This window comes from Lampris incognitus, chromosome 4 (assembly GCF_029633865.1).
Source record: "Lampris incognitus isolate fLamInc1 chromosome 4, fLamInc1.hap2, whole genome shotgun sequence".
NCBI classification, from domain to species: domain Eukaryota; kingdom Metazoa; phylum Chordata; class Actinopteri; order Lampriformes; family Lampridae; genus Lampris; species Lampris incognitus.
The window spans coordinates 70,168,401-70,182,897 of NC_079214.1; the positions used below are offsets into that span (position 1 = coordinate 70,168,401).

At 46.8% G+C, this 14,497-nt stretch overlaps 1 protein-coding gene across 6 annotated transcripts in view; it reads right to left on the reverse strand.

Annotated features, from left to right (window-relative positions):
- The window catches only part of dennd2b (DENN domain containing 2B), a 155,171-nt gene that overhangs the window by 69,771 nt on the left and 70,903 nt on the right, over positions 1-14,497 (reverse strand). For all 6 annotated transcript variants that reach the window (XM_056279011.1, XM_056279016.1, XM_056279012.1 and 3 more), the window contains one exon: positions 14,277-14,422. In XM_056279011.1, the coding sequence (XP_056134986.1) occupies positions 14,277-14,422 (146 nt within the window). The remainder of the gene's footprint in view (positions 1-14,276; positions 14,423-14,497) is intronic.

Below are 14,497 nucleotides of genomic sequence, written 5' to 3' on the forward strand. Positions count from 1 at the left end.
TACGTGATAACCCAGAAGAGCAGAGCAGTAAGGCTGCAGACCACTGCAGCCTTGACGTTCCTATTGAATCGGTACTTGATAACCCAGAAGAGCAGAGCAGTAAGGCTGCAGACCACTGCTGCCTTGACGTTCCTATTGAATTGGTACGTCATAACCCAGAAGAGCAGAGCAGTAAGGCTGCAGACCACTGCTGCCTTGATGTTCCTATTGAATCGGTACATCATAACCCAGAAGAGCAGAGCAGTAAGGCTGCAGACCACTGCTGCCTTGACGTTCCTGTTGAATCGGTACGTGATAACCCAGAAGAGCAGAGCAGTAAGGCTGCAGACCACTGCTGCCTTGACACTCCTATTGAATCGGTACATGATAACCCAGAAGAGCAGAGCAGTAAGGCTGCAGGCCTTGATGTTCCTATTGAATCGGTACGTGATAACCCAGAAGAGCAGAGCAATAAGGCTGCAGGCCTTGATGTTCCTATTGAATCGGTACGTGATAACCCAGAAGAGCAGAGCAGTAAGGCTGCAGACCACTGCTGCCATGATGTTCCTATTGAATCGGTACGTCATAACCCAGAAGAGCAGAGCAGTAAGGCTGCAGACCACTGCTGCCTTAATGTTCCTATTGAATCGGCACGTGATAACCCAGAAGAGCAGAGCAGTAAGGCTGCAGACCACTGCTGCCTTGACGTTCCTATTTAATTGGTACGTTATAACCCAGAAGAGCAGAGCAGTAAGTCTGCAGCCTTGACGTTCCTATTGAATCGGTACGTCATAACCCAGAAGAGCAGAGCAGTAAGGCTGCAGACCGCTGCTGCCTTGATGTTCCTATTGAATCGGTACGTCATAACCCAGAAGAGCAGAGCAGTAAGGCTGCAGACCACTGCTGTCTTGACGTTCCTATTGAATCGGTACGTCATAACCCAGAAGAGCAGAGCAGTAAGGCTGCAGACCACTGCAGCCTTGACGTTCCTATTGAATCGGTACGTCATAACCCAGAAGAGCAGAGCAGTAAGGCTGCAGACCACTGCACCGCCAGCGCTCCTCGCTGATGTCATCTGGAAGAGGGCCAACCTCAATAAAAAAAAAACAAGCATTGTGCAACTCTACAGTTCATGTCCATTCAGACATGTGCGCTGAGAATAGCATTTTGGCAGGGTCCAAAAAAAGGCTGTGAGAAAGTGAAGAAACCCCACAGAAGAATAAAAAACAGAGCCCAGTGCATTAGGGAAACATTTGAAAAAGAAGGAAAAGCAGTTCTATCCGTCCGAGGAATGCCTGAGACCAAGAGCTGTTTAATAGTCTCGCCCTGTCCTCGACACGTTTAGGGGAAAAACCCATCGATCTGTAATGATAAGGCTCTGTGTTAACGAACACTTGCCTGATATACCAGCCTCCACGTGGGCTTTTGCTCAGTGAGCTCTTCGAGGTTCATTTTACAAACTGTCTGAGGAAACACCCAGACGCTCGCACCCGCCACGCTCGCTCCAGCCGAAGTAGCAAAGGTCTCTAACGCACGCTCCGGTGTCACGCAGTGATTGAAATTCGGGGTGCTGGTGTGTGTCATTAAAGCCAGCAGCAGGATGAGAGGGCCTGGTCTGACCCCTCGCTGCTCCACAACTCATGTAAACCACAGCAGCGCTGTAATGAAGGCCTGCTGGGAAAATGATACGTCTCTGTGGCTGCCGATGTACTGGAGGGTACTAATCAACTCCACTGATTACAAACATCCAGGCCCGTACGTGCACACACACACACACACACACACACACGCGCACACACGCGCGCACGCGCACACAAAGGGAGTGGACACACCTCAAGTGCACACAGTGATTGTGCGTCTCTGTTTACACAATAGCCTCTCTGGGCAGGGCCAGACTGAGGAGAAACTACACAAATAATATCTGTGTCGGCTTATTCTATAAAATGACCGTGGACTGGATGCCCCCCCCCCCTTTTTTTTTTTCGTGGACTCGCTGCAGTGGCACCACTCACCCAGTCATGTGGTCAACAGGAATGTGCACTCCACGAGAAACGGCCTCCAGTTTTGTGCAAACGTTTGGCAGCGCCGCAAACCATGGAGGGCACCCACCCTGAAAGCAGTCTGCTTGTGGCCACGGTAAATTGTGCAGGAGAATGCACAGTATTTTTGGAGTTTAAATTCTTTAGCTCAAAAAAAAAAGACAATAACAAAACCAGGGTTCCAGATCTCCAGTGTGCTCATAACAGCACTGCTTTATGAGCCGTTTTCATTTTGCACATAAAGAAACACTTATTCTGCACACGTCTTTACCCAGTCGTAAGAACAGGTACGAAAGGACCAACCTGAACCAGTAAAGCTGACGTCATGCTCTGAGACTGTTGAGATTGGGGGAGGGGTTTTTTCCTTCCTTGTTGGGGGGGGGGGTTCCCCCCCTTTTCTCCCCAATTGTACTTGGCCAATTTTACCTGTTACCCCACTCTCCCGAGCCATCACAGTCGCTGCTCCACCCCCTCTGCTGATCTAGGAGGGCTGCAGACTACCACATGCCTCCTCCCATACATGTGGAGTCACCAGCTGCTTCTATTCACCTGACAGTGAGGAGTTTCACCAGGGGGATGTAGTGCGTGGGAGGATCACGCTATTCCCCCCAGTTCCCCCTCCCCCCCCCCAAACAGGCACCCCAACTGACCAGAGGTGGCGCTAATGCAGCGAGCAGGACACATACCCACCCACAGACACAGCCAATTGTGTCTGTACGGACGCCCGACCAAGCCGGAGGTAACACGGGGATTCGAACCAGCGATCCCTGTGTTGGTAGACAGTGGAATAGACCGCTACGCTACCTGGACGTCCCAAGGCTTGGGTTTAATGATAAAGGGCCACATGGGCAGACGGCCTAATTCGTCAGTCAGGAAACCCATCAGTCACTGAAGCTTAATCTCTTAAGTGGTTTAGTCACAGGCCCTTGATATCGCCACCTGGTGCTGGGAAACTGTGTTCTCAAGGTAAAGGTCTGACACCGATTAATCACGAGACAAAAGCCAACGGTGTGTAAGTGAACACCCTGTTCCCCGCGCTCCAACCCCTCAGCGCTGTCTTCAGGCAGCCAACATCTCCTCATGGAGGCTCAGGAAATGTGTAAGACTTCTGCTCCAGAGTGCCTGGGATGGGCCTGTTGAAATACAGGCACGCAGGGACGGCAGCATGGCTGCTCTCCCACTGCTGTGGCTGTCCCTCAGATGGATCGTCTGGTCTGTAAACCACTGACTGATGGTGGTTACCGACATTCTCTGCCTCTATCATAGCCAACTATTTCAAACTTTAGTGCAGTCACTGGACATACGCTCATCTGACTTGGCACTCGAGTCATTCTCAGGAACCATCCGGCATTTGTAAAAGAGCTTGACCAATTTGTGGATTCCACACTCAGTGTCACACAAACAATGGAGGTTTTGTTGGGGTTCACATGAAACAACCCCCCCCCCATCCTCATGTTTCGAACATGCTGCACATACTCACTGTGTGAAGAGCACTGAGCAAGATAGTGATCATTTCAACCATGTCGAGAGGGGGAATTCCACGCACGCAAAATTCCACTGTAGGACTTGGAATTTTCACATCACAATGCATGAAAACCAGAGACATACAGTTTATAGGGTTCTGTCTAACCCTTGCACTGTAGCTACCAAGAGAGCTGGGTTCCTAGGAAGGGCTGCATCCACCAGGCTGCAGGCTCTGATCTCCGTCATCTCATCTTACCCCCTACTTCCACACAACTGACCTAAATGACTGTCCGTCCTCTCATTACGTTTGAGCTCATGATTACAACATGGTTACACCTACATCCTTCACTCGTCCCTCCTGCAACTCTAAAGGCCAATCCATATATCCATCAATACATATCAATCCATATACCCATCAATACATATCAAGCCATATATCAATCAATACATATCAATCCATATATCCATCAATACGTATCAAACCATATATCCATCAATACGTATATCAATCGATATATCCATCAATACGTGTCAATCCATATATCCATCAATACGTATCAAACCATATATCCATCAATACGTATATCAATCCATATATCCACCAATACGTGTCAATCCATATATCCATCAATACATATAAATCCATATATCCATCAATACGTATCAAACCATATATCCATCAATACGTATATCAATCGATATATCCATCAATACGTGTCAATCCATATATCCATCAATACATATAAATCCATATATCCATCAATATATATCAATCTATATATCCATCAATACATATCAATCCATATATCCATCAATATATATCAATCTATATATCCATCAATACATATCAATCCATATATCAATCAGTAAATATCAATCTATATATCCATCAATACATATCAATCCATATATCATCAATACATATCAATCCATATATGATCAATACATATCATTCCACACTGCTCCCAGTGTGTTTTTGCCAGGTTTAGTGAAGCGTCACCTCTAAATGAGGTTTGAACGTATTAACCGTATCTCCATCGATTGGTGAAGAATGCCGGAGTGCCTGTGAGCCTGTTTCACTACACACCTTCCCCTCACCTGCTGCGCCGGGCCTGGAGATCAAATCAGTCAACACATACAAACACCGCTGCTTCTCCCCAAGGAGCCGACACGACAACAACTACGTCGGTGGGTCGGGTGGGTTTGTGCTGGCGGTCAGCCTGCTGAAGGTCAGCGGGTTAGCGGGTCAGCAGCAGGTCCTCTCAGCTCTGCAGGACGGGCAGAGACGTCCAAACACGGACATGATAAATCACACTACCGTTTGGTGAACCTACCCAACTACTACGACTGCCTGTGACACGCCTCCGCTCATCACACACTTTCTGGCTCTCCTCCACGTGGGAATGGGAAGTAAAGTAACACATATACGACACGTTAAAACTGTTGGTTTTCCTCCAGTAGGGGCTACTTGTCAGGAAGTCTACCTGAATTGGCTTTGCTCCGTTTTTCTCCCTGAGGAAGCCACTAGTGTTGCCTCGGTTGTGCGTTTGTCAGGGGTTTTATGGGAGCGAATCAGTGAGAGCATTGCGTTTATCTCATATCAAGCAAGATAGGCGATGTGCGTCTGATGGTGGAGGTGGAGAAACATCATGTGCTTTACAGCCCCAGAAATCATCCTTTGTACAAGGTGGAGGACAAGAAGGACTTGACGAGGCATGCCACGGCATCCGAACTCGGATACTCGGCTAAGTTTTACTGATTCCAGTGGTCAAAAACTAACAGAGAATACTGTCCCCCTGTTAGGCAAGATGGAGTCAGTGTGGACTGGATGACCGAACGCTCCCGTCTGCCTTCGGGTGGGGACTCCGTGTCAGACTGTTCACCGGCAAGCCGTGCCTCCTGAGCAGACCTACTGAACACCGGCATTCCCATCACAACCACGACAGCCACAGCGTTCCCGCTGAGGGTCAGGGCTGCTACGGGTAAGGATGTATGACACACAAACGGCAACTTCACAAAAGACTAACGTTGCCTCAACGTAGTCTGAGGCACAACACAACGTAACACACAAGTCCACACGGCCTGTTTCATGCTGCATCGCTCTCCAAACTCTTCACGGCAACCAACACAATCCAGGGTTTTCTTTCAGCGGGGACACCTGGACCGACCGACCAGACTCCAGACTCCAGACTCCAGACTCCAGACTCCAGACTCCAGACTCCAGACTCCAGACTCCAGACTCCAGACTCCAGACTCCAGACAGCATTCTGTCTTTAAACCTCTGTGGATCCTGCTACACTATACACCTACACCTACCACAGTATACACCTACCACACTATACACCTACACCTACCACAGTACACACCTACACCTACCACACTATACACCTACACCTGCTACAGTATACACCTACACCTCCCACAGTACACACCTACACCTGCTACAGTACACACCTACACCTACCACACTATACACCTACACCTACCACACTATACACCTACACCCGCTACAGTATACACCTACCACACTATACACCTACACCTACCACACTATACACCTACACCTACCACACTATACACCTACACCTACCACAGTACACACCTACACCTACCACAGTACACACCTACCACAGTACACACCTACACCTACCACACTATACACCTACACCTACCACAGTATACACCTACACCTACCACACTATACACCTACACCTACCACAGTATACACCTACACCTACCACACTATACACCTACACCCGCTACAGTATACACCTACCACACTATACACCTACACCTACCACACTATACACCTACACCTACCACACTATACACCTACACCTACCACAGTACACACCTACACCTACCACAGTACACACCTACCACAGTACACACCCACACCTACCACACTATACACCTACACCTACCACAGTATACACCTACACCTACCACACTATACACCTACACCTACCACAGTATACACCTACACCTACCACACTATACACCTACACCCGCTACAGTATACACCTACCACACTATACACCTACACCTACCACACTATACACCTACACCTACCACACTATACACCTACACCTACCACACTATACACCTACACCTACCACAGTACACACCTACACCTACCACAGTACACACCTACCACAGTACACACCTACACCTACCACACTATACACCTACACCTACCACACTATACACCTACACCTGCTACAGTATACACCTACACCTACCACACTATACACCTACACCTGCTACAGTATACACCTACACCTACCACACTATACACCTACACCTACCACAGTACACACCTACACCTACCACAGTACACACCTACACCCGCTACAGTACACACCTACACCCGCTACAGTACACACCTACCACACCTACACCTACCACAGTACACACCTACACCCGCTACAGTACACACCTACACCTGCCACAGTACACACCTACACCCGCTACAGTACACACCTACCACAGTATACACCTACACCTACCACACTATACACCTACACCTACCACACTATACACCTACACCTACCACAGTACACACCTACACCAGCTACAGTATACACCTACACCTACCACAGTACACACCTACACCCGCTACAGTACACACCTACCACAGTATACACCTACACCTACCACACTATACACCTACACCTACCACACTATACACCTACACCCGCTACAGTATACACCTACCACACTATACACCTACACCTACCACAGTACACACCTACACCCGCTACAGTACACACCTACACCCGCTACAGTATACACCTACACCTACCACAGTATACACCTACCACACTATACACCTACACCTACCACAGTACACACCTACACCTACCACACTATACACCTACACCTGCTACAGTATACACCTACACCTCCCACAGTACACACCTACACATGCTACAGTATACACCTACCACAGTATACACCTACACCTGCTACAGTATACACCTACACCTACCACACTATACACCTACACCTACCACAGTATACACCTACCACAGTATACACCTACACCTACCACCATATACACCTACACCTACCACACTATACACCTACACCTGCTACACTATACACCTACACCTACCACAGTACACACCTACACCTGCCACAGTACACACCTACCACAGTATACACCTACACCTACACCTACCACCATATACACCTACCACAGTATACACCTACCACACTATACACCTACACCTGCCACAGTACACACCTACACCTGCCACAGTATACAACTACCACACTATACACCTACACCCGCTACAGTACACACCTACACCTGCCACAGTATACACCTACCACAGTACACACCTACACCTACCACACTATACACCTACACCCGCTACAGTATACACCTACCACAGTACAAACCTACACCTACCACACTATACACCTACACCCGCTACAGTATACACCTACCACAGTACACACCTACACCTGCCACAGTATACACCTACCACAGTACACACCTACACCTACCACACTATACACCTACACCCGCTAAAGTATACACCTACCACAGTACAAACCTACACCTACCACACTATACACCTACACCCGCTACAGTACACACCTACACCTGCCACAGTATACACCTACCACAGTACACACCTACACCTACCACACTATACACCTACACCCGCTACAGTATACACCTACCACAGTACACACCTACACCCGCTACAGTATACACCTACCACAATATACACCTACACCTACCACACTATACACCTACACCTACCACAGTACACACCTACACCCGCTACAGTATACACCTACCACACTATACACCTACACCTGCCACAGTATACACCTACCACAGTATACACCTACACCCGCTACAGTACACACCTACACCTGCCACACTATACACCTACACCTACCACACTATACACCTACACCCGCTACACTATACACCTACACCTACCACAGTACACACCTACACCCGCTACAGTATACACCTACCACACTATACACCTACACCTGCTACAGTATACACCTACCACACTATACACCTACACCTGCTGCAGTATACACCTACCACAGTATACACCTACCACACTATACACCTACACCCGCTACAGTATACACCTACCACAGTATAGACCTACACCTGCTACAGTATACACCTACTACAGTATACACCTACACCTGCTACAGTATACACCTACACCTGCTACAGTATACACCTACCACACTATACACCTACACCTGCTACAGTATACACCTACCACAGTATACCCCTTCACCTGCTACAGTATACACCTACCACACTATACACCTACACCTGCTACAGTATACACCTACCACAGTATACCCCTACACCTACCACAGTATACACCTACCACAGTATACACCTACCACAGTATACACCTACACCTGCTACAGTATACACCTACACCTGCTACAGTATACACCTACCACAGTATACACCTACACCTACCACAGTATACACCTACACCTGCTACAGTATACACCTACCACAGTATACACCTACACCTACCACAGTATACACCTACACCTGCTACAGTATACACCTACCACACTATACACCTACACCTGCTACAGTATACACCTACCACAGTATACACCTACACCTGCTACAATATACACCTATCACAGTATACACCTACACCTGCTACAGTATACACCTACCACAGTACACACCTACACCTGCTACAGTATACACCTACACCTGCTACAGTATACACCTACCACAGTATACACCTACCACAGTATACACCTACACCTGCTACAGTATACACCTACCACAGTATACACCTACACCTACCACAGCATACACCTACCACAGTATACACCTACCACAGTATACACCTACCACAGCATACACCTACCACAGTATAAACCTACACCTACCACAGCATACACCTACCACAGTATACACCTACCACAACATACACCTACCACAGTATACACCTACACCTACCACAGTATACACCTACCACAGTATACACCTACCACAGTATACACCTACCACAACATACACCTACCACAGTATACACCTACACCTACCACAGCATACACCTACCACAGTATACACCTACCACAGTATACACCTACCACAGCATACACCTACCACAGTATACACCTACACCTACCACAGTATACACCTACCACAGTATACACCTACACCTACCACAGTATACACCTACCACAGTATACACCTACCACAGTATACACCTACACCTACCACAGTATACACCTACCACAGTATACACCTACCACAGTATACACCTACACCTGCTACAGTATACACCTACCACAGTGTACACCTACACCTACCACAGCATACACCTACCACAGTATACACCTACCACAGCATACACCTACCACAGTATACACCTACCACAGTATACACCTACCACAGCATACACCTACCACAGTATACACCTACCACCGTATACACCTACACCTGCTACAGTATACACCTACCGCAGTATACACCTACACCTGCTACAGTATACACCTACCACAGTATACACCTACCACACTATACACCTACACCTGCTACAGTATACACCTACCACAGTATACACCTACACCTACCACAATATACACCTACCACAGTATACACCTACACCTGCTACAGTATACACCTACCACAGTATACACCTACACCTGCTACAGTATACACCTACCACCGTATACACCTACACCTGCTACAGTATACACCTACCACAGTACACACCTACCAAAGTATACACCTACACCTACCACAGTATACACCTACCACAGTATACACCTACACCTGCTACAGTATACACCTACCACCGTATACACCTACACCTGCTACAGTATACACCTACCACAGTACACACCTACCACAGTATACACCTACCACAGTATACACCTACCACAGTATACACCTACACCTGCTACAGTATACCCCTACCACCGTATACACCTACACCTGCTACAGTATACACCTACCGAAGTATACACCTACTACAGTATACACCTGCACCTGCTACAGTATACACCTACTACAGTATACACCTACTACAGTATACACCTGCACCTACCACAGTATACACCTACCACAGTATACACCTACACCTGCTACAGTATACACCTACCACAGTATACACCTACCACACTATACACCTACACCTGCTACAGTATACACCTACACCTGCTACAGTATACACCTACCACAGTATACACCTACACCTGCTACAGTATACACCTACCACAGTATACACCTACACCTACCACAGTATACACCTACCACACTATACACCTACACCTACCACAGTATACACCTACACCTGCTACAGTATACACTTACCACAGTATACACCTAAACCTACCACAGTATACACCTACCACACTATACACCTACACCTGCTACAGTATACACCTACCACAGTATACACCTACACCTACCACAGTATACACCTAAACCTACCACAGTATACACCTGCCACACTATACACATACACCTGCTACAGTATACACCTACCCCAGTATACACCTACACCTACTACAGTATACACCTAAACCTACCACAGTATACACCTACCACACTATACACCTACACCTGCTACAGTATACACCTACCACAGTATACACCTACACCTACCACAGTATACACCTAAACCTACCACAGTATACACCTACCACAGTATACACCTACACCTACCACAGTATACACCTACACCTACCACAGTATACACCTACCACAGTATACACCTACACCTGCTACAATATACACCTACCACACTATACACCTACACCTACCACAGTATACACCTACCACAGTATACACCTACACCTACCACAGTATACACCTACCACAGTATACACCTACACCTGCTACAGTATACACCTACTACAGTATACACCTACTACAGTATACACCTGCACCTACCACAGTATACACCTACCACAGTATACACCTACACCTGCTACAGTATACACCTACCACAGTATACACCTGCACCTGCTACAGTATACACCTACACCTGCTACAGTATACACCTACCACAGTATACACCTACACCTGCTACAGTATACACCTACCACAGTATACACCTACACCTACCACAGTATACACCTACACCTGCTACAGTATACACCTACACCTACCACAGTATACACCTACCACAGTATACACCTACACCTGCTACAGTATACACCTACACCTGCTACAGTATACACCTACCACAGTATACACCTACACCTACCACAGTATACACCTACCACACTATACACCTACACCTACCACAGTATACACCTACCACAGTATACACCTACACCTGCTACAGTATACACCTACCACAGTATACACCTACACCTGCTACAGTATACACCTACCACAGTATACACCTACACCTACCACAGCATACACCTACACCTGCTACAGTATACACCTACCACAGTATACACCTACACCTGCTACAGTATACACCTACCACAGTATACACCTACACCTGCTACAGTATACACCTACTACAGTATACACCTGCACCTGCTACAGTATACACCTACACCTGCTACAGTATACACCTACTACAGTATACACCTGCACCTGCTACAGTATACACCTACACCTGCTACAGTATACACCTACTACAGTATACACCTGCACCTGCTACAGTATACACCTACACCAGCTACAGTATATTCCTACACCTGCTACAGTATACACCTACTACAGTATACACCTACACCTGCTACAGTATATCCCTACACCTGCTGCAGTATACACCTACTACAGTATACACCTACACCTGCTACAGTGTACACCTGCTACAGTATACACCTACACCTGCTACAGTATACACCTACACCTGCTACAGTATACACCTACTACAGTATACACCTACACCTGCTACAGTATACACCTACTACAGTATACACCTACACCTGCTACAGTATACACCTACACCTGCTACAGTATACACCTACTACAGTATAAACCTGCACCTGCTACAGTATACACCTACACCTGCTACAGTATACCCCTACACCTGCTACAGTATACACCTACCACAGTATACACCTACACCTGCTACAGTATACACCTGCTACAGTATACACCTACCACAGTATACACCTACACCTGCTACAGTATACACCTACACCTGCTACAGTATACCCCTACACCTGCTACAGTATACACCTACCTCAGTATACACCTACCACAGTATACACCTACACCTGCTACAGTATAAACCTACCGAAGTATACCCCTACTACAGTATACACCTGCACCTGCTACAGTATACACCTACTACAGTATACACCTACACCTGCTACAGTATACACCTACCGAAGTATACACCTACTACAGTATACACCTACACCTGCTACAGTATACACCTACCACAGTATACACCTACACCTGCTACAGTATACACCTACCACAGTATACACCTGCTACAGTATACACCTACTACAGTATACACCTGCTACAGTATACATCTACTACAGTATACATCTACTACGGTATACACCTACTATGGTATACACCTACTACGGTATACACCTGCTACAGTATACACCTGCTACAGTATACACCTGCTACAGTATACATCTACTACAGTATACATCTACTACAGTATACACCTACTACAGTATACACCTGCTACAGTATACACCTGCTACAGTATACATCTACTAAAGTATACATCTACTACAGTATACACCTACTACGGTATACACCTACTACGGTATACACCTACTACAGTATACACCTGCTACAGTATACACCTGCTACAGTGTACATCTACTACAGTATACACCTGTTACGGTATACACCTGCTACAGTATACACCTGCTACAGTATACACCTGCTACAGTGTACATCTACTACGGTATACACCTGCTACAGTGTACATCTACTACGGTATACACCTGTTACGGTATACACCTACTACAGTATATAGCTGTTTTGACAATAATTCAAAGACCCAGTGTATACCAGTGGCGGCTGGGCAGTACAGGGCGTTGGGGCGGTGCCCCCTTCAAATATCAAGAGATGAAAATCTACTTAAACTTGTTAAATATAATGTAGTTGTATAATATAATAATGATGAAATAAAAGTGTTGTCAGTCTGTGAGCGCCTGTCATCAGCATTAAATATTGGTTCAAATGGTGTTTGGTTGATTTCTGTCTGAATACATATACTTCCTGTCTGACTACATATACTTCCTGTCTGACTACATATACTTCCTGTCTGAATACATATACTTCCTGGGTGAGGGGCGCCGGCCAAACCATACCTTATGTAAGCCCTCAAACTTGTGGCGAGCAGGTGACCTGAGGCTGCTGTCTGATTGGTTTCTTCAGATTTTCCAGGGGGCGCAGTTCTGTGCTGCCCCAGACACGCCCACTTTTATTGGCAGTGAATTGGTATTGTTTCAATGTTTTTTGATCTAATGTGATTGGACAATTCTTGTGGCTGTTAATCATGTTCACACCCACCACCACGCCTCGTCTCAGCTGTCAATCCTCCACCATCTACCAACCCTGATAAAATCTATAGGTTACATTGTCCTTTTGAATAACTCTGTGACTGTGTGGACATTAAAGCAGCTGTCAGGTGTGCTGCGCCCAGGTAAATTGCTCCCCCCCAAAAAAATATTTTAGCATCAGCCGCCACTGTCTAATATTATGAGGAATTACTCAGTTTTCATGAGTATTTGTTGATTTGTACTGTTTCTGAGAGTGGACAGGTCAGCAGTGAGATGGAGGCAAATCTCAGCTGCATTCAACACTGCTATTCTGCTTACCTACTATGTCCTCATAGGCATTTTCCTCTAAGGTGCTTTTGGAAGTGGGCCGACTGCGGGTGTCTGCTGCTAGGGTGCCGTTCTCGACTGGTGAGGATAGGTAGGAGGAAGGAAGGCTTGCAGCGTCCTCAGACTCACACGACTCCCTGGAAATAAGTTGATGAAGACACATGAGACGAAGATGAGGGGGAAGACATACACAAAATTACGAGGCAACAGCG